General features: G+C 38.9%; 1 protein-coding gene across 8 annotated transcripts in view; it reads right to left on the bottom strand.

Moving 5' to 3' along the window:
- Nucleotides 1-317: 317 nt before the first annotated feature.
- The window catches only part of LOC131798590 (serine/threonine-protein phosphatase 6 regulatory ankyrin repeat subunit B), a 46958-nt gene continuing 24733 nt past the window's right edge, over nt 318-22542 (bottom strand). For 7 of the 8 annotated variants that reach the window (XM_059116263.2, XM_059116266.2, XM_059116264.2 and 4 more), the window contains 27 exons: nt 21979-22080; nt 21297-21398; nt 19411-19509; nt 19064-19162; nt 18280-18381; nt 17653-17754; nt 17286-17384; nt 16752-16880; nt 16138-16263; nt 15621-15743; nt 15114-15212; nt 14425-14523; nt 13555-13611; nt 12190-12291; nt 11679-11777; nt 10456-10557; nt 10014-10112; nt 9039-9140; nt 8121-8219; nt 7450-7551; nt 6874-6912; nt 6157-6264; nt 5558-5755; nt 5268-5366; nt 4438-4545; nt 3680-3747; nt 318-2637 (listed from right to left, as the gene is read on the bottom strand). In XM_059116263.2, the coding sequence (XP_058972246.2) occupies nt 996-2637; nt 3680-3747; nt 4438-4545; nt 5268-5366; nt 5558-5755; nt 6157-6264; nt 6874-6912; nt 7450-7551; nt 8121-8219; nt 9039-9140; nt 10014-10112; nt 10456-10557; nt 11679-11777; nt 12190-12291; nt 13555-13611; nt 14425-14523; nt 15114-15212; nt 15621-15743; nt 16138-16263; nt 16752-16880; nt 17286-17384; nt 17653-17754; nt 18280-18381; nt 19064-19162; nt 19411-19509; nt 21297-21398; nt 21979-22080 (4305 nt within the window). In that variant the 3' untranslated portion in view covers nt 318-995. The remainder of the gene's footprint in view (nt 2638-3679; nt 3748-4437; nt 4546-5267; nt 5367-5557; nt 5756-6156; nt 6265-6873; nt 6913-7449; nt 7552-8120; nt 8220-9038; nt 9141-10013; nt 10113-10455; nt 10558-11678; nt 11778-12189; nt 12292-13554; nt 13612-14424; nt 14524-15113; nt 15213-15620; nt 15744-16137; nt 16264-16751; nt 16881-17285; nt 17385-17652; nt 17755-18279; nt 18382-19063; nt 19163-19410; nt 19510-21296; nt 21399-21978; nt 22081-22542) is intronic. The other variant, XM_059116268.2, reaches the window with a different exon arrangement.

The raw sequence follows: 22542 nt of genomic DNA, 5'->3' as shown, positions 1-22542 counted from the left end.
GAGCGCACATCACTAAGCATAGAATGAAACACATAATGGAGAGAATGAATTACACAACAATGTAAGCTATCGTTAACGGATAACGAAGGAAATATGCAACGGAAGACAAAAATGAACACAGAAACGAAATACGTCAGTGAACGCAAAACGAAACACGTAAAAGAAAGCAAAACGATCAGCCGAGTAAATTAAATGCGTGACGTGACCATTTGTAAGTGAAAAAAATCACACGTTTTTTAAAAGTGATTTCTAAAGATAACTTCTAGGTGAAAGTACAACTTAAAACCAAAGTTCTGATTGTTTCTTTTGTTTAAACAATTTATTTCAACTTATTTTTTTACACTAAAGATGGACGAAAGGCACTTTCGCGCATCACATTGCATATCCAAATCTCGCGCTTTATGAGGCTTTAAACAACTTGTACATCTATAAATAAATAAGCCTGTAGCTTTAAAATAACTCTGCAATATTTAGTTACGAAACTGAATCTTGATCTGTTCAATAACAGTTTCTTCAGCCATGGTTTTCTTCATGGTTCTTGAGTCTACTCTGTTTTTCAAGAACAGTAAATAAAAAACCGCAAGGGTGTGATTCACACATATTCCTCATCTAAACACTGTACGGTATCATTCACGTCTATCAAACCACTATAAGTTTTCATGGAAATAATAAGTCAATTTTCCAATACTGTATATGTGCAGTCCTTTTATATCCACGTAAGAGATGAAATAAAAGATAAAAAAAATGAATGCAAGAGATACCCTTGAACAGCGTCGTGAAATTGACTGTCTTGATAACCACAATTCAAAACGCACAATACGACAAGTTGTTCAGAGGACAGTTAGAAGCAAAACCAAAGAAGAAATATAAACTAGGGGGCTAATCTAAGGGTTTCTAACACTTAAAAAAGTGTCTGAGTGGACGAGTCAAGGCTGAGAACCTTTGCTTGATCACGAACCTGAATTTCTTGTCAGAAACATTACGTACTGCATTAGTTACAATTTCAAGGATTTAAGAACATTCATTCTGATGGCCGCTTCATCAGCGACGCGATTGAGAACTTTATCATCCCGAGCTTCGTCTGTGGCTCCAGACAAATCTATCGACTTGGTAAGTTGCATGATTCGTCTTTGATCCTTTCGTGTCCGCCTGTGTTTTTCTCTTGAGCTTTTCTCTCCCCTGGAATCCAGAAACTTTTCAACGACATTGTCCCAGTCGACAACGGATTGGATTAGACTCCATTCTTGATAAGCATCTTCATCCATGGCCTCATCCGTGAAGCTCAACCGCCGGCGTCTCTGAGTGTCACATACGCCATTGTTGTCGTCCTGTTGCACAGCAATCTCTTGCACTCGGCACCTGCAGCGAGACCTATACAGCATCTTGATGACATGGACCAGCTTTGAGAAGAGATTTATCGGCGTTGGGTTGGAGGTCTCGCGTTCCATGTTTCTGATAAGCCTGGCTCGTCCGAACTTCCACTCCACATCCGACGCGACTTGCAACCGTTGGTAGGTGTCGCTCATCATGGCGATCAGGAGGTTGATTAGGACGATTATTACAAGCACGTTGTAGAGTCCGAACACCACTTTAGACATGTCTTTCGCTCGCACATTATCGTCTGAAAGAAAGTCTTTTTGATTTGTCAGTCCAAAGATACCAAAGAAGAGGAGTTCCACGATTTTCAGAAAGGGAACTGCAGGTTTTGCTGAGATCGCACCGCGGTCCGTGTCGTTGGCAGCCTTCAACTCCAATGGCTTAAACACTGCTGCGAGCTGCAACGCGAAGCTGGAGAAGAATATTGTCAGGATGAGCAGAAAACGAAGGACATCGACAACGAGATGACCGATGATTACTCCCCAAGGACCAAATAACCTGTGAATGGACAAGAACTGAAGAAGTTGCAGACCATTTAGCATCAGCGCCGTGCCCAGAAATTGGTCCCGCGCGAACACGATTTCAACTCTCTTTTCACCATCGTAACCAATTGCAATCATTCGAAGTAATTCGCCAAACAGTACCAAGAAGATCACAAGGGTAGGGACCCATCCAAGCCCGCTACGTTCCCGTTCGCTACTAATCTCAGTCAGGAGCATACCAATGATCCACATGAATAGAAGGTATTCGTACCAGTGGGGTAAGAGGTCGCTACCGTCGTGGTTCCACGGCACTACCACCGTCAGACAGAGAATTAGGATAAGATAGAGGTGAGAGATGAGCCGGCAGATGAACTTGATGATGGGGATCTTGCGGTGCCTGTTCTTGAACGGAAGTGAGAGGTATACCCAAATGGGCGGGAACAAGAATGCCACGAGGAACAAAACCATGAATTTCCAGTCCTCCCACTTGAGGTCACCGAACCAGATCTGAGTGACATATTGCTGAACCAAAGGATGCGAAACACACTGTTTCAGCTCGCATTCGATCAGGAAATCGAGGAACGCCACATTTTTACCGTCAATTGAGTTGAGCACTGCTCCAGAATCCTCGGCACATGAGATGCTGATAAGGTCCTTTGCCACGGTTTCGCAGAAACCGCTGGCCAATTCCAGCTCGTTTGCGTGTTCTTTGTTTTTAGTAGTTTCAATGCGGTAGTGACGCGACAGGAACGATGAAATGTGCACAGGGGCTGGTGCACTGAAAAAAAAAAAGAAAAGATATTGAGTTAATAATTGGCTTTTACAAGGAGTTCTGTCGGGAGTAACATTTTCGACCTGTTGATTACTCAACCTGGGTAGCTAGAAGCTGGGTTTTGGCCGGCGAAACTGCTAGAGGAATGGGAATGAGAGTGTTTACGCAGCTTCACCACAGTTGTAGACCTGCAAGCGCGCAACCTAGTTATCACTTAATACGGTTTTACATGACGCTTTCGTTGGTTTGTACGTTCGCGTATACTCAGTTGTTCGTCACCTCGTTTGTTTTTCCCGTTTTAAGTAAGTAATTAAGTAGGTAAGTTAGCAGTATCCTTTATCTAAACATGACGAGGAAGAAAGAATTACATGCTTGAGGGGTGCAAGTAACTAGTACTTACTTTACCTACAAGTAAAAGTGGATAAAATACATGAAATGAATAATGAAACTTCAAAGTAAATGCGTGGCAATACAAAATGTGCTCATACAGTGCAGGTTGGAAGGTCACAAACATTTTCAATCGAATTTGAACCAGAGGAAAATACCCCCAAGAAGATGTGTATTCAAAACCATTAGTATAAAGTAGACAAAACTTTATCATCAGTTTTTATCGCTTTTCCCTTCAGAAACTGTAACAGTAGAGCGTAGTAAGACATACGAGCTGAGAAGACCACGATGCCAGAGATTATCCCGGTTTCCTGAGCATGAAGCGACTAAGAGCTTTAATGCTCCTCCGCTGAAACGAGATGTTAGTGTATCAAGGAGCCTTTTTAATTAGCCCCCCACATTAATTCGTCTATTTTCACCGGAGCTCAACTAGGACCTTGGCATAGTACAGCTTTATGTTACTATCACAATCAAGTTTTCTGTATATTTGTTAAAATACTAAGAAGAGCGAGCACTTCATTTTGGACGAAGACAACAGTAGTATTTTTAAATTATACATCCATATGTAAAAAAAAAAATTAGAGTGTACTTGGAAATTATTATCTTTTCGCTTTCTAGATAAGATAACCACTGACTAAACAAACCTAAAATATAAATCTACCTGAGAGTAAAGGTCATCAAAGATTTGCAATTGGATGAACGAGAACAAATCACAAGGTCCAGCAAAAACTGCAAAACAAACAAACAAACAAAAGATAAAAATCAAGGATCCAGAAATGAACCTTTTCTCTCCCATAGGTGACCAAGAGAGAATTTCTCCTTACAATATCAATATAATATCAGGAAGACAAGTGATGAGAATTTAAAAAATATCAATTAGGGGATCATTAGTTGATCCAATACGAAACTCTCTGAACTAACATCATAAGAATTGCATGACAGAAATTACGGAGAATTACCAATGAGATGCTGGGTGTTAAAGGTTTAAATCACTAATAACTATTCGGAAAAAGTGTTGGTCAATGAAGGAAAAAAACCTGCAATAAATCTTAAAATCAACGTCGCGTGGCTTATGTGATCCACAGGAGTTACTACTCACTCTTAAGCACGTTAAGACTTATTGTTAAAAGTTAAGCGTAAAAAATTTTATTGTTATGGTTGATATGTTCTGTTTGAAAAGTTCCTAAAATATATTTTCTAGGTGTACAAAGGACCTTCTTGGATTTTGGTTGATCCCCCATTATTGGCATTCAATTTTCTACAGACCTCAATTCATACTCAGTTAGTGACGGCTGATCTACCTCAGTTCCCGCTGAAAACCATGTGATCCTTACAAAATCCACCATCCCCTCCCTTCCCTCCCTCCCAGGTGATAAACGATGACTGGTCTCTTACTCACACGTTAGAGCCATCAAATACCTTTTTGTTGCTCAGAAGTCGTTCATGATTTACTCTTTGACTGAGTAGGAAATCCAAAACTCCAAGGTGTCTTTCTCTCACTGCCAGACAAATAGGTACATCTTCAGCCTGGAGGAAAATCGACACCAAAATGTTAGATATCGACGCCTCAAACTATCGACATCGGTCAGCGGTCCATCATAAGTGCAAAAGCACTATTGTAGCGTCAAAAACTGTATCAAATAAATGTTAAAGGAAAAGGGTCGTGAACACTAGATTGGAAAAAAGTAAGCCTTTATACAGGTCCAAGTGGCCCATGGGGCAGGCGCTTAACTCCGGTTTCATTAGCATGAAGCGGCTAGGAGTATTGCTACTCCCCTATGCTAGTCCATCGCAGGGTTACCCTCAGCATATCTGCTGATACCCATTTGTACACCTGGGTGAAGATAAGCACTGCGAGAGTAAAGTGTCTTGCCTAAGAACACAACACAATGACAACGGCCAGGGCTCGAGCCCGGACCACTCGATCCGGGGTCGAGCGCACTAACCATGAAGCCACCGCGCTTCCACACTAGATTGAAGGCTTTGAATTTTTCATAATGGTTGCAGAAGGAAAACGGAAAAATTTTAACATACAGTTCTTTTTGGTAGATTAAAATTAGAGAAATGAGTGTAAAGCAAAAAGAAAAAAGGTGTGTTCAAAGGAAGAGAAATGACATGGACTGAAGATGACAAATATGATGAACTGAGGCTGGAATGTGCAGTGCAAATGAGCAAATGAGCGTTTTTCGCATTCTACAAGAAACGCTGAGTCCCTCTAAAAGGGATAACATAATTTCCTTACGTCTGACCTTGTTTTCGATCAAAGGCGAAGCTCCATACTCCACCAACACTTTTACCACCGCAATATAACCAGCTTCGGAGGCAATGTGTAGAGCCGTATTACCCATCTAGGAAGAAACAATCACATATCTTTAATACGAGACCCTCTAGCCTGTCCCGTTGGTTGAAAAAAAGAGAACCCAAAAACACGACTTTCGTTAAAGACTGTTTAACAAGAAACTCTGACGATGTTTTTCTTTGGATAAGGAAGGAGTTAAGGTCGTGCATTTCCCAAAATAATGATCTATAGTTAGCATACGTTGTCCTGGGAGTCAATATCAGCTCCCTGGCCAATCAGGATCGTCAGCAGCTCCCTGTGGCCATTAGCAGAGGCGAGGTGTAAAGGTGTTCGACCATCATTGTCCGTCAGCTGAAGTAAAGCTGAGGCTTTACTTATCAACGTGCTGGCTACTTCAATGTGACCTTCCATGGATGCTATATGGAGTGCTGTGCGACCCTGCAAAGATGGAAAAGAAGAGAAAAGCGTGTAGCCAGAGGGACCTTGAACCACGTCATTAAAAGCATGGGGCACGTGCTCTGTCGTGTCGCATACTTTTGATACACTGATAATCTTAAGTGAGAACAAATTAACTGTCTCCCTTCTCTCAATGCAATCAAATTTGTCTCGCTGACAAATCGTCCGAACATCACGAGCTTAGGAAAAGAAATAAACGGATTAGAATTGAATGAATACATGAATGAATGAACAAGTATACAAAATTTTGTCAGAGGGCCTTGCTCACCACGTCTACTTTTGGGTGTGGTTTTGAGGGGAAATCTTAAAGATGTCCCCTTGTAAGTCACTCTGAATTCATTTGCGTATTAAGGGTTTTGAACAAAAGAAGGCATTCAACCTACCGCCTTGCCAGTCACAGTGTCCACTCGCACACCAGGATGGTTGGTAATGGCCCGCACCAGAGTGTTGTCGCCATTTTGAGCCGCAAGATGAAGAGAAGTAAAACCATACTGAAATAAAAAACAGTATAACATACACTGAGAAACTTTATGCTCTTACCAAAAAAGAAAAATTGGAATTTTCTTGAGTAGAGACAGTGGACTTTCTTTGAGGTATGGAAGCCAAGTACTGCCGTACTTTTTAAATTGAATTTTACTTTTGATTAAATGACTGTAAATATATGAAAATCTTAGGTGTGAATTTCGGTTGAAGAAACGAATATGGAAGCGATCTCCGCAGTTATGAACATTACTTAAGTAGTAGTGAAAATAAGGCCTGAAAAAAAATTTTCTTCAACCGCAGTTCATATACATGATTTTCCTATATTTGCAGTCATTTATTCACCCCTTCGAGGCTTTATTCGGAACCAACAAAATGACCAGCTCCCAGTTGGCTTTTTAGCTCAGTTGGTGAAGTGCTGCACCGGTATGGCAGAGGTCATGGGTCCAAATCCTGTACAGAAATGAATTTTTTTCAGGCCTTACTTTCACTAATAGTTAAGTAGTGTTCATAACTGCGAGGATGGCTTCCATATTACTTTTAATAAGTTTTATACAAAATTGTCAATTCAAAGAAGTAAATAATTAAACGATAACTAAACAAAGTAAAAAAGTGCTCACGTCATCGTCTTCGTCTTCACCATCGGCTTGAACTGGACGCTAAAATAAAAATAAGAGATAATCCGATTTTGAAGAGCTATGTTGCAACAGGGTTAGAAACTCTAACATCCTTTCTTTTTTCGTGCCGAAAAAAAGAGCATATTAAATAGATCTTAAAAGGATTTTTTCATTGGGGTGTCAAGGGAAATCCGGGTTGTATTGGTCCAGAAAACACACGTCATCTTCTCAGCCAATCACTTGCAAATCTAAAACTAATCGCGACTAATGAACACATTTTCCCGCTCTCCAGGCCCACGTGATTACTTTTAGTTCTAATTGGCTTCTTCTGGTATGCCCTTTGTTCTGATTGGTTGTTGTGACTGCTTTTGTTTTAGCGCTTAAGGTGCCTGTTTTCTGACTTATGAAAAACATCATACATGAAAAATGCACAAAATGTTTCACCAAACTGAAAATCATCAAACAATTTATCATACAAGGAGACCAAGATCGTTATTTTTCTGGCTCATCAGTCGGTTAGTTTTTGCAGAAAAGTTAAGAAAATCACACAACGATGAGTAACAATTATTGGTACCTCACCTCACTGACGAGCGTGGCAGAATAAGGGGCCCTAGTGAGAAACTCCTGCACAACCTCTGTCTGACCATATAAGGCAGCAACGTGAATGGCTGTCATTCCATTCTGAAAGAAATTTGACAAATTACATCACTAACCACAACCCACTTGCCGGTTACCACCGCAACATGTCGCGAAGGGGGCCCGTGGAGGGGGGGAATTTTAACATGGAATTGAACATGGTTGAATTCCACAGGAATGTCGTATTTTTTAGCCACTTTCAGGTACCAACTCTTGAAAAAAGGGAAATTCCAGTGACACTTTCAGGTGATCACCACCACAAAGAGTACCTGTGAGAACAGACCCATGAGCGGGGTGTTGCTCGAAAGGGAAAAAAATTCAGACATTTCATAACCTAAATGCAGTCACTCCTAAGATCTTGTTAGAAGTTCTCCTTACTTTATACAATTGTTGCCATACAATTCTTACGATGTCACTTAGGAGAATTTGGTATTGGATCAACTAAAAACCCCCTAATTGATATTTTTCTTTATTCCCATTACTTGCCTGCTTGATATTGTAAGGAAAAATTGTTTTGATTACTCATGGGAGTTTTTTAAGGGTTAACTTACAAAGAGTCTCCTGAAGGAACATCACAAAAAAACAAAGAGGAATGGAAAGAAACTTTTACAAACCTTAACACTGGTTCGGTTAAGAGGTGTTTTCCCCCATAGCATATCAATAACTTTGACTTGACCAAACTTGGCGGCTAAGTGTAGAACACTGTTGCCCTCCTACAAGTATGAATGAAACAAAATATGTATCTTTCACCACAGAGCATCCCAAAGTGCGGTGCACGCAAAGAGATGATCTTAACAGATAAACTGCAATAAGAGACAGTGCAGAAAAGAGGCCTGAAAATTTGGGGCTTCGACGGAATTCTAACCTAGGCCTCCCAGAAACTGGTTGGGCTCTATTACCAACCGATCTGTGAAGCAAGGGGTTTAGTTTCTAAAGAACCTGTGATGCTGCGTCGGTTGGAGAGTATAACAGGGTAATTTAGTATTATCAACCAAGTTGATAACGTAAATTGGCCACCGTTTAGCCCTTCGTCGGAGCAAATGACGAAGGACTAACGCTCGAAACCTCAGGTTTGAAACTACATACTGTGGCCAATTTGCGTCATCAACTCAGTTGATAATGCTAAATTACCCTGAACTATGAAGCCACAAGTTAGGAGCTAATCTCAAAGTGCAGTTAGGAACCAGCGAGTTGAATAAAACTCAAGGTGGATGACCACACATCAGATGTTCTCTTATTCAACACTAGAGGCGACAACGGAAGCGGCTGGAAAATGATGGAGTAAAGGAACTTAACTTTTTCTCTGAAGAGGTAACTAATGTGATCGCTACCCAGAACTTCTCACGCCCGTTTCGCGTTCAACAGAGGAAAATACTACAGTTTGTTGCCTCATTTTGCTTTACATCCTACATTGCTTAACTGATAATGCTTTAAATTTAGTACCTCTCTGCTTAACTTGGTTTTATTTATCATGACGTGAAACTGGCAGTTCATAACATTGAAAACAGGACAATACATGAGGGTGTTTTTACCGTGTCTTCTTCAGTTGGTGAAGCTCCATTTTGAAGCAAGAATTCCACTATGTCTTTATAGCCTCCGCGAGCAGCCAACAGAAGAGGTTTGCACAAGACGCCCTACAGGACAAGAGATTTTGAGACAAACTGTTTAGCAAGGTAGTTTCTTTGATATACGCGACAAATTAATCAAGGGCCGGAGATTGATAGGAAACCTTGACAGCAGTAGTATGTGAAGAATGGAAGGGGGGCATAAAGTGACCTTAACGTCTGATTCAGGGATTATAGTGTATACTGACATTCTGCTTTCGGCATCGCAGTCTTAATAGAATAACCTAGACAATATCTTTGTTCATATCAGAAATCCTCTTTTGCCAAGAACTTTCCATGCTCCCGCCATTTTTCATGGGAATGGCTTTTTGGGTACCCTTTTCTCGTTTACACAGACAACAACAAAATTTAACAAGAATCAATAAGAATAATTTACAAACTACATGTTCTCCTGTTCAAGAACTAGATAACTTCAATTAGGCTAGTGTGTTTAAATCTGTCCTTGTTATCCCTAGATCCAGATAATGTGATGGAAGGCTGCAAGTATTCTGTTCGTACATACTTCCGTGCAGTCTTCCACATGCGACAAATGATACAAAGGAAAAATTGTAAAGTCTGAGTTGTGTGGCATCACAAAATGTGAACACGTTAGCCTAAATCCGTCTACTGTCATGTTTAGTTGGGAGATTTACAAATAAAATTTGGTTCACTCTTTCTTTGAAACCTTTCATTCCCAAGATCTGATTGTTAATTCTCCCTTCCAGTTGCAACACATTTTGTCGTAAATTAGTTGCAAGAATTTGGAACTAGATAAAAATGACAAATATTACCTGATAACTGAGTACTTCTCATTATCTGTTTGCTAGATAATATATGGATATTGAGGGGAGAAGCTGTATCTTAATCTCTTTTGAGTGCTAAAGGGTTATGAAAAATCCTTACCTTATCTGATGAACATTTGGCAAAGTCGAGCTTAACAAGTTTCCTTACAACTTGGAGACTTCCATTTGAGGAGGCGATGTGCAACGCGTTAAGTCCCTCCTGACAAGAAAAAGCAAACGAAAGAGATAATTGAGTCAAGAATTGACCCTCGCAGTTGGACTGCAATTTAAGTTATTATAGAAAAGGATTCTGAAAAATTCAGAATTCGACGAGATTCGTACCCGGGCCTCCGCGATACAAGTTGGGTGCTACTGGGGATTGAACTGCGAAACCTCATGTCGGGAGTGAGGCAAAAAATTGGCTTTCAAAATATGATTTATTTCATCTGATTTTGAAAGATATTTGACGGAGGCCAAGTCAGTCGCACCTTCGTTACCTACAGTCGCACAAATCACAACAAAACAAACAAGTAAACAAACACGAGGGGTTTTCCTGAGCTCACCGCGTTAATCTGTGTCATGGTGTCGGGTCTCACGTTGAAAAATAATTCGACGATATCTTCCCTGTCATTTAGAGCAGCGTAATGTACAGGAATCATGTCTTTCTGTTCAGGATAAAAGCCATGTAATTACATTAATAAATCTTATTTGTGTGATATCAAGTGCTTTTCTATTAGGTGTCGTAGAAAAAAACAAAACAAAACAAAAAAAAAGAAAATACGAAAAAGAAAACAACAACAACAAAAGCAACAAAAAAACCAAAAAAACACCGTAATCCCAACAGCCGATCAAATCAAAGGTATACACCTAACCCTTTCACCCCAAGAGAAATTATCTATTTTCTCTTCTCAGTATTACTGCTGAATCGAATATCAAGGTCATGAAAATAAACTAAACGATCACTAAAGTTAAAAAACACTTGATCATTAAACAAATTCTCTAAGGCAGAACCATAATAAATATGTAGAGCACCTTATGGAGAATATGTATACTAGAGTTAAGGTGTAAAGGATAAACTCCCTTAAGCGCGGGAAAACCCGCTTGGTTGAGTCTCACTTTTGATAGGTCAAAACGGTTGCATAAGTTAATGAACTGCATAGCATAAGGAAGCATATGCAGTGCAATCTTGGATTACTTTCCACCCTCAATTATAAGTTATAGCAACGTCCAATTCGATCTGTCACCATACATGTGATTAATAGTGTATTGTTAATTACGAGTATGATTACAGAACGAATTGGAAGACACAAAGTCCTCCGAGTTACCAATTAATCAGAACTATGACAAAATTAGAGAAAAAAAATAACCTTTAGTTAAATATTTTTAGAAAAAATGCGACAGCTACCCAGGATAAACGTGTGACAACAGAGTTTACATGTCTAATTACTCAGGTATGTCGTGTACACTTTCCAATTGGTGCTCAAATTGGGCTCAGGATAGGAAACAATTACGTTCGAGAATATGGTTAAAGTTTTCGGTTATTCTCTTGTCAATAACTCTGGTCATCAGTGACATTTTTGGAAAATTTACAGCAGGTCTTTGTAAACACTCCAACTGAATTTTCGACCTATAGGAAAATAAAATGCCCCACTAGTGTATAGAAGACAATTATCCCTAAACAGAAATGACTCAGACTAGATAACCGAGCTGGCCAGAAGTTGGGTCTCAGTGACATTAGCTGTGGTCTCGGAATATCGAAGGAAAGTACTTAGCCGAAAAAACTCACACTATCTGTCACGTTAGCATCTGCACGTAAATCCAGTAGAACCTTGCACACTTGAAGCCTGCCATTCTCAGCTGCTAAATGCAAAGGACTCTTCTTTTCCTATGGAAAAAAAATCAGTATTATTGTATTTATGAAAAGGCAGCAGGTACGCTAAAGAAATAATTCAAAAGTGCAATCTGTTGGCAGGGAGTTCGACAGGTAATTGGAATTACTTTAGACATTCAATTAAGAACTTTCCCATAAGGAGTTTCCAACTCTTTATGATAGAAAAATATTTTCATCACCATCTGGAAAATTCCAGACGATTGACAATGATGCTTTTCACCATTTACCCCTTTAAGTGAGCAGCATCACTGCTAAATTAATCATTAGGGTCACGAGAACAATGCCAGAGTCTATTGATGGGTGACTCAGCGAATTCCCTCTGTCAGAACCATAAGAAATGTATGAAAGACAGTATGGAGAATATGCCTATTGATAACCAGGGTGTATACGTTTAAACAACACACACCACTGTCAGAGGGTCGATAATGGCATTGTACTTGGTAACAAGCACACGAACAAATTCTGGGTGACCCTTCTCGGCCGCCATGTGAAGCGGAGTCGTACCAATCTGAAAAAAAAGGTCCACACGTTATTAAAGACCTAAACCAGTACAATAGGGTATGATTTGTGAATCTGATTTGTGATTTGTGCGAAGACGTTTCTAAGACTGAGATGACCAACAAGTGGAAGGTGAGAATTAACCTTTTCACTTATGTAAGCGACCAAGACAGAGTTTCTCCTTACAATATTAATAAATACAATGTCAAGTGATGAGAATAACGAAAAATATCACTCGATGGTCCAATACCAAATTCTCCGAACCAACATTATAAGAATTGTATGGCTGACAGTAAGGAGAATTACTCTGAGATCTTGGAAGTGAAAGGGTTAATTACAGAGAAGTAAAGACGGTGTTTGGTGCTTTTTTCTAACGAACTACTTAACGAATCAGTTGAAACTCAGACAAGGCCCAAAACATATCGTTTATGTTCAGACACGAATAAACTTTAATTTTATTTTAATCAACATGTTATTAATCAATGAACCAATGAGTGGAAGATAAGAACTTTGTACTCGTTGACTAAAGTTTCTAGAATTAAGTTACTTCAGCATTTTAATATGTTTTCATACCAACCTGGCAATTCTTGATAGCGAGACGACGACACACGAAGTAAATTTGATTTTAATTAAGATATTGTATGTAGAAATTGTGAATTATCCGTTTATTTATTCCTTCATTTAACTATTTATCTCTTAATCATTTATTCATTTACTTCTTTAATCATTTGTTTGTTTGTTTGTTTATTAGTCTATTTACTCGTAAATATGCAGAGGAAAGCAAAGCAGAGGCCATTTGCGGGTAGAAATGTTTTATCAGAGAGCAGTTTTCAACTAAGTGTCGATAGTAATCAAGAGTTGCTTTTGCTTTTTATTACTTCGCCTCTTGTTTATTCCAGAAAACTTGCGCCATTTCTCAACCAATCAGATTCGAAACTAAACCCAATTGTGAGTTGGTTACCCGCTTTTTTCCCGCGCTTCGCTTTTACTATGAGCTCTCATTGGCTGCTCTTCACATTTTCCTTTTGTCTGATTGGCCGTCGCGAAAATTTCAGTTTTGATTTTTACGACACTTAATCGAAAAATACTTCATTACAATAAACTTTCTTACAAAAACGAGACGCAATGCTTTAATTTTATTTCTGCTTAAGCAAGTTATTTGATAGAGTGTAACAAGGTCATTAATCAGAGTGCATTGAAGGCAAAAATAGATGATGTAGAGGAAGATTTCATGGATGGAATATGTCAGTGAAGATGCAAATGGAGCCCTTACAGGCAAATCTTCTGTGTTGTCTTTGCGTGTTTTATCGCTTGAATAACGGACATTTGGCTGAAAAGAGAACATTAATGACCAATATATGAGGTTATCAATTCGGTTAAATGTTAACGGTTAGTTTCAGTAACTGTCGTTTCTTGGTGGACCGTGACAAGTGTGTTCAAACGTCAATTAGCCATAACTGACCATCATAAGTAAGCTTATGAAAGTTGTTGAAAGCAGAGAATATGGAAATCGATGTGCCTAACCATTTCCTTTTTTTTGTTGTCTTTGGCCTTTTGGTTCGTCACGTTCTAACTAACAGATGCAACGTTGAGTCGTTCGTTTGATCTGAATCAACGTTTGAAGGTAATTGAATCGAATCCTTACATTAAATTGTGATTTCTCATCATAAATAACGATTAAAATAAAACACATAAACGGAAGAAAAAAATACTTTTAAAGGAGGCTAATGACTAAAAATCGAGCAAACACCATGGAATATTTGAGGGAGTCAAGCGCGCTGACTACAAAGCCACCGTACCAACCACAACTTTTAGACTTCTTGGTACTCAATGGCCAAACTCATTTTCGAGTCGTTTGCGCCAGACACAAATATTAGGTTTTCCTAATTTTGTGCGCAACTAACATCAGAAACTCGCAAAACGCTGTGAAACTATTAATTTATACTCAGTTTTTGTAAGTATACTAGTTTATATGATTTCAGGCTTCATATTAAAATGGTAAATACTTAAAAAAGTATATGAAAACGTTTTTTAGAGAAAAGTAAAAAAAACGAGTCAAAGTTACGAATTTAGCATGAGTGGTGGTTGATGGCGCGATGTGGAGGTTAAACCTTTTAAATCACTACAAATTATTTGCACAAACCTTGGTTCTGCCGTTCACATAAGCTTTGTAATTCAGCAGTTCACGTGCAACCTCCACATGTCCTCTGGATGCAGCGTAGTGGAGCGCTGTGCCACCCACCTTAAGATAAAAAGGAACGAGAATTTTCAATGCGCGCGCACTCTCCGAACATGTATAAATAAATCATCCAATCGTATAGCTCCAATCTGTAGAGATCCCATCTGTATACATGTATACTGTATACATAAAAAAATTATGACAAATATTTCTTTTCTTGTCATTGTTCTGCTCCCTCAGAACAAAATCGCAAGAATTCGTTACTAGAAGAAATCTCGGTCATGTAGAACCGCAAACATCTTTTTCCCGAAGAAGAGAAAAAATCCTGGCAAATTTGATGTTTCGTGCTACTCTCTGTGGCATTTTCAAGCACATGTACCATCTCACATGAGGAACATAAAATTTTGCTATACACAGTCTTTTTCAACTCCATCATTTTTCTTGTGATATTTTGTTTTTTTATATCACCTTGCTGTTGTGGTCTCACTTAAGTTAAAAGTATTTATGCACGTTACCAAAAATAAGCTTCCTGAAGAGACGTCTTGGTTTACTTTAAAGTGAGAGGGGCAACTATAAGATACTGTGTTTATCCCACAGTAGTAGTTTTTAAAGTTTAATTTTCATACTTAAAAATTATTTAGAATACTTGATACCTCGTCAAAAACATCTACTCTGGCGTGAAAACGCAAAAGTGCTCGCACCACTTCTAGCTTGCCATACTGTGAGGCAATCATCAGTGGAGAGGCTCCGCTCTACATAACATTAAAAATAAAAAATCTCATTCATTAAAAATACAACAGTTTTACACATTGTGAATTTGATGGAATGGTTTTAGTTTAAAATAGTTCCAAGTAATTTCATGCTAATAGTTATTAGTTTAATTGAATGTACAACTACCAGCCTAAGTAGGATCTTGGAGTAAAAGCCCTCCCTCTGTCTCCCACCCACTGCCCCCCCACCCACTGCCTCCCACCCACTGCTCCCCACCCACTTCCCCCCACCCACTGCCTCCAACCCCCGTCCCCTTCCCTCCAACCCCATGCCCCCTCCACCTCTTGTCTACGTGTTGTCCCCATTGGTCAGCCAGACAGTTATGTCCCACCCAAGGAAATCAGAATTAAAAGTCCGCCCTGCTCCGTGCCCAGTATTGTGTTAGTTACCTCAGTTGTCTTGTTAATGATACTCAGTTTGATGTACTCTGGAACCTTTGGGGAAGTAAATATTTTCTCAATCATTTGGTAGTTTCCTGACCGTGCGCACCAGTGAAGGGGTGTCTCTCTTTTCTAAATTAGGCAAAAAACGAAAAGAAAATGAATTAAAACAAGGAGTAAAAAGAATCTACACAGAAAGAAGACATTTGATAAAAGTTGCCATCACGTGTAGTGTAGTTCTTCTTAGAAAAAAAAATTATACATGACGACAAAGCTCAGACACCAACGAAGCTGGAATTCCGCATGAAAAGTCGAGGCCTGGTCGGTGTGAGCTCTGCTAGGGGTTTGGCACTAGTAATGAGTACGTGGCAGACCCCTCGCTGCAGACTTCATGGCGGTTCTCTTGTTCAAGGCCCGCAACTCTTCTACGAGCGAAGGAACACTCGTCCAGCAATAACGAGGGCCTGCTCACCACATTAACGAACAATTCTTCCAGGTTACTATCCTCAACAACATTGTGCATTACCTGGTAAGTTGAAAAAGTCAGGTCTGCACCATGATCAAGAAGAATCTGCACGGTATTAACAAGATCCTCTGTGCCCGCTGATCCTTCAGGAATACCAGCCACCGAATGAAGAGCAGTCACTCCAAGCTTAGAGAGAAAAGCAACGTGTTAACCCTTTCACGCCCGGATGTGATCAAAGAGGAATTTCTCCTTACAACATCAAAATATTTTTACGGAGAAAGGTGAAGTGGAGGATAAATTACATCAGCAGGAGAACTGATTGTTGGATTGTGGAACAAATTCTTAAAGCCAAAATTACAGGAAATGCATGGCAAACAATGCAAGGAATTGGTTTTGGATCAGTGAAACCTTTAATCCCCAAGAGTGACTGGCCTCTGATTTCTCCATTCAGAATCACCCTTAAATTAAATGTAAAGGTCATGAGAATATTGGAGATGATCACCAATTTACGAAGCTCCTGATTCTCAAACAAATTCTCCAGGAAATGTTGGGAGATCAGTGTGGAGATTATGAATACTAGAGTAATGGTGCAAAAAGGAAGCCTCCACTGGTTTAAGAGAATTTCTCAAAGTTATGCGATAACATCGAGTCCTTACAGTTTACCACAAACTTACATTGTTTGGTATGTTAACAATCAAACGAGCGAGAAGGTACGTCTTGTCCCTAAAAAGTTGCGCGATCAGAGCCTCTACTATTTGAAAGTGTCCATTTTGACAGGCAAAATGAAGAGGGGTGTCTCCTGACTGCAACAGAATAACAATTGAGTCCTTTAGAGAGTTTTTAACCCTTAAAAGAGTGATTAGTAATTATTTCTCTCATCAGTATCGCCCCTAAAACGAACATGAGTCATGAGAATAAAGGAGATGATCACCAACTAAAGAAGCTCTTGATTGTTATATGAATTCTCCTTGTCAGTACCATAAGAAATGTATAGAAAGCAGTGTGGAGAAAATGCATACTGATGTTAGGGTGTTAAGGGTTAATTGAGTGCCGAGAGTAATCCGGGACTGCTCTGTTTTTACTTCACTTCGCTCTGTGATTGGTCCAGGAAACTCGAGCCACTATCTCAACCAATCAGATACAAAATTAAAAAAGAAAAACTTTTGGTTGGATTAACCTCTTAGAGTATAGGCTAACTTTAAGTATACCTTGCTACGGCGGGCCACTTCAGTATTTTCTCGCAAAAGGATATTTACAACTTCTAAATTCCCGCATCTGGAAGCTAAATGAAGAGCTCTCTCGCCGTTCTGTGAATGAAAACCACAGGTTTGTTTTCAGATATGTAATTAGCTCTTATTGAATCATATCCACCATGTTCTCAATGGTCTGTTGTTGTGTTCATGAAGAAGACAGCAGTGATCTGCGCTAAGAGGAAGGGATGGGGGGGGGTGGGGGGAGGGAAGTTTGCATTGTGCGTAAATCAATCAAATAATCAACGGTCACTTCACTATAGTAGACTACGTTATAAAACCATTCAATAGAATGTCAAATTTCACATTTTCATGAGAAACTTACGTCCTTTGCAGAGTCTGGGTCAGCTCCACTTTTGATCAAAACGTCCACAACTTTTTCTCCTCCTTTAACTTTTGCAGCCATATGTAGCGGAGTTTCTTTCGCCTAAAATTCCAATATTGAGAATTTAAGAATTCTTTTTCAACTAAACCAGGCCAACATGCCTTATCTCAGTACAAAATCACAAACGAAGATAGGTGTCAGAACATGCCCGAGAAAGTCATTGACAGAAAGTGCCGGCTTTCTTGTGGAGTGTGAATGAAATCTCAAAAATTCAAACCTGAACTGATGAACAAAACACCTAACTGTAAGTTAGCAAAGAAATTCAGAGAAAATTTTTAACTAAGTATCCAAAATAATTTCGGGAACTGAAATGGTATCGCTTTTTTCCCGCGCTCTGTGATTGGTGATAAATTTCAAACCAGCCTAACAGCCAATCAAATGAAGAACTATCCCAACTTGACCACTCAAAGTTTTCCGCGCCTCTGATCGGTTACATATTTCTGCTCTGGGATCTAATTGATTCCCAGTGAAGTTTTCCTTTCCTCTGATTGAGCGTGATTTCTCTGGTTTTGGTATTTCGATACCAAGTGGCGCTGTAAAGTAACAGAAATATTTATAAAGCCTTACCAAACCACCGTCAACTGTGACATCCGCCCCGTGTCCAATCAGCAGTTGCACAACTTGATGTTTCTTACTGAGACAAGCCAAATGAAGTGGAGTGTATTTACGCTGTCAAACATAAGAAGAGTGAAGCCAAGAATGAACGCTTTTTATAAAACCACTAACGATTCTTTTACCAGACTCTTAAGATTCCAGGAGTTTTAAAACGTAGAAATATCTAAGTCAAGGTCTGTAAATTTTGAGAAAAATTATCCGAATTGTTTCAGTTTATTATTTGCAATCAGTGCCAATCTTCCTTATCGTCAACAGTCCTCGTTCCTTTGGACTTTGTCTAACCCACCAAACGATTATCAATATGTTTCATTCTTTGTTCGAGCAATCCTTTATGACCCCTGAACACGATTCACATCATAGTATCGTAGCATTTTATGGTGAACTAAAGTCTTGATCCGTTATATAAAGGGTAAACACAGCTGATTACATCACCAAAATAAACTGACTTAGTTAAACTACTTTACTGTATTTTACGTTCACGTTGATCCCTCTGTACAAAAATAGACTTCAGATTAGTTCAAGTTGCTGATCTAAAAAAGAGTTATTTCGATCTCAAGATCTTTTGCTCATAGGAAGACTGTGTGCTTTATCACAGTCACCCCTCTCCCGTGCAGTTTTTACGTCGTGTCTGACCGCTATAACTGAAAGGTTAAAGAAAAGAACCTTGAAGGAGTTTTCTTGTCTTGATGAACAGCCTATTGAAAGAATGAGCCAAAAAGGTGATCGTTATTCTCACCTTGTTCTGGACGTTTACAGGAACTCCTCTTTCGATCAACATTCTAACCAAACCCAAGTGACCTTTCTTCGCCGCCTCGTGGATACATAAGCCCCCACTCTGTAAAAAGCAAATATCTGAATGAATCACATAAAAATTGTTGATGGAATGGAAAATTGTCAAAAGGAGTCTCTTTTCTGAACACGTTTTAGGGTTAAATTCGGGACCACCGATCCCAGATCCACGTATTTTTCTGACAGAGTGTTAAACTTGAACCCGGGAGCAAAGTTGCGGGTACCGTAATGACATGACCAAAGTGCACCCTACGTGTGAAAGCCAGTAATATCTAAAATAGGATATCGCATTACCTTATTAGGCATGAGTAGAAGGACACCTTTCTTTATCAGAGCATTGGAGGCGTCCAATTGACCCGCCATGCACGTCTGATGAAGCAAGGTACTGCCATCCTAAAGAAGAACAATAAGGAGCAACAAATTTGTTCACAGACAGCTTTCTTAGCCCTTAAACTCCCAGAAGTGATTAGCATGTAACTTCTCCTTATAATATCCATACATTACCCAGAAAAGAGGCAATGGGAAAGCTTAAACGTATCAGGCAGCCTCATTCGAGCGGATCATAGGACAATTACCTCTCTATTTCTGATAAGAAAGGACCTGTAGATCTACCTAGAAGCCGCGTGGATTCACTTGTTTTTAAAAATTTATTTTTATTTTTATTTTTTTCTATATATTATACTTACATATGTACTTACATTATACTTACTTCTTACACGATGCTTACACTACATTAACTTGCACTACTTACAATACATATATTACAATACAATTACACTAATCAAATTGAATTACAGTTGATCTACTTACTTTATTGTTTGCATGTTAATTGTTCGAGTAACTAATACGAATTTTGTTTGTTAATTACACTACATAGGGTATTAATTTTCTAGAATTTAATAGATTATTAAATAAATAGGTAGCGAAAAGAAACAAATCAAAATACAAAAGTTGAGAAGAAAAAGGACACAATACAAATTTTATAAAGACAAAAAAATTTCCAACATTTTCTCCTTATTACCAGTGACAGCAATATATTTTTCTAAATTAATTTTTTCGCACACAAGTGAGACAAAATCATCGAATTGGTACGTTATGGTTTTTAAAGCGTTAACATATAAGAAATATTTACCCAAAATAATGAGTTGGTTGAGGGCTAAACAGTAGGTGTGACAGCGAATAATTCCGAACACAACCTTTAGTTCTGACGGCAGCAGTTTCGTATTACTAGAGATTGAGTACCAATCCTGGAATCTATTCCAAAAAGAACTTGCGTGCATGTAGTTTATAAACAAATGCCACAGGGTCTGACACTCAGAAGGACAAAAGGGACAGGAGGGCGAGACAACTTTTCTCATTTTGTGTAACAAGCTATTCGTTGGTAAAATTCGGTGACTGATTTTGTATTGGAACATCGTCAATTTAATTTCTCTCGTGGCTTTGAATGGTAGGAGGTAGATTTTAGTCAAGTCAGTTTTCTCGACGCCAGACGCTAAAAGTTTTTTCTCAAAAGTTGGTGGAGGTAGATCTTCAAGGTTAAGCAGCGTACTGTATATTGTCTGGCACGACAGTCAACAGATTGAGGTGGGAGGCGTAACTGGGTCTTTGGAACCTTCTTGCAATACTTTCTTCCAATTTTGGTGAATAGAAGAAAGAATGCTGTAATTTTGTAAAAAGTTACATTTTACATTGAATTTTTTGCAAAAAGAATTAAATGGAAGGAAATGGCCCTCACAGGAATCAAAAAGGTCCGAGATTTGTTTTATTCCTGCTTGATACCAATGAGGAAAGAATACCATTTTCTTATTCACAGTTAAAAATCGGTTATTCCAGATTTGCTGTGAGAGAACCTCACTTTTATTTTTAGGTGTGGCCGTTGCGATGTCTTGCCAGTAAAAGATGATTTGTTTGTAAAAAGCAGGAAGATGGTTGTCTAGGTCAAGGAGATTATAATCATAATTACATTTTAACAGTTCTGTACCGCCAACATCGACTAGGAGCGATTTTGGTATGTACTGCCATGGAGCATCCGAGTTAGAGCATAACCGTTTGACCCAGTTTAACTTAAGCGTTTTGTCGAAGAGTGGATTCACTTTTGCTTGCACAATTTAATGTTTAGTTTTAAAATGTGTGAAACTAGAGAGTAGATTTTGTAGTTCATTATGAAAATGTTTTGTTACCCTGCTTCTGGAAGACACGTCCACTTTAAATTTTTCCAGAAAAAATGTCACAATATTGTGATGCCCAGCGCTGGCTGCCAAGTGAAGCGGATTCATGTCGTCCTGTAGGTAAAAGTAAGAAAGTGAGACCCTCGAAAATTTTTTCCGAGTACAAAACTAAATCATGGGTGTCTAAACGATAACATTGCGAGTCCTGGTAATAATTCAATCCTATAAAAGACCGAGATTTTGTATATTTTTAAGTATTATTATACTGTAGGTAAATTTCTAGATTAGTTTGAACTTTTGTTTGTCAATGATTTTTATCGACTTGTACTGAATTAAAATACCATAGGGTGATTTTACAAATTATTTTGTTTATTATTTCACATTTTACTAGTTAATTGTAGTCCACATCAGCATCATGGCTGCACTTTTGTAACCTGCTTTTATCACTAAATAAAATGATTGATTGATTGATTGATTGAAGGTCTTTGTTAACGAATTTAATTTCCCTTTGGGCTCTCCAGGTTTCGGGTTCCCTGCTCCACCAAAACATTCAAACTCAGTTGGTAGACAGCTCATATTCAAGTGATTGACGACACTATTTACATGCTACTCTTCATTCTTGGATGTTAATTCTGCCTCTCATTTCCCTCATTGCTTCCATACAACATTTCCACTCTTCACATCAGTTACTTACGTTATCTAGTGTGTTGGGATTCACTTTCAAGCCATGTAGGTATTTCACCATTTCTTCGTCACCTTTTTGAGCTGCTAAATGTAATGGAGTTTTTCCTTCATCCTACAAAACAACACAAACGAAAGAGAAACCAGAAAACGTCACCACTATCACCACTGGCGTATTAGAGAACAAATCGCGCTTGATTGTTCAGGAAGTTAGTCTGACAAAGACTTCCCTCATACGCGTCAGATGCGCTTTTAGCGCCCACAGAAAACTGAAATGAATCCTTATGGTAATTATCTCTATTCTGTTCGATCGTTGGAAAAAGCGATCTTAGCCCTCGTCTGAATTTTAAAAAACTTCCTTCCTGGGAGAGTTTTTTTTAATCTTGATCTTTCTCCTCCCACTTAAACAACAACCAACCCCAGGAGATTCAATCGAGAAAGACTAGATTCCAAACCGCTTTATTCAAGCCGTTTTCGATTGAGTGTCATAAGTAACCAATTATTTTCTTGGTTTTGTTAAACTTCTCACTGTGATTGGTCTGGTAAACTCGCGCCACCTTCTCGACCAATCAGATTA

The sequence above is a fragment of the Pocillopora verrucosa genome, chromosome 2, assembly GCF_036669915.1.
Source record: "Pocillopora verrucosa isolate sample1 chromosome 2, ASM3666991v2, whole genome shotgun sequence".
In the NCBI taxonomy this organism is placed as follows: Eukaryota; Metazoa; Cnidaria; class Anthozoa; order Scleractinia; family Pocilloporidae; genus Pocillopora; species Pocillopora verrucosa.
Note: the sequence above shows the minus strand (reverse complement) of the source record. Positions and strands in the feature narration are given on the sequence as shown.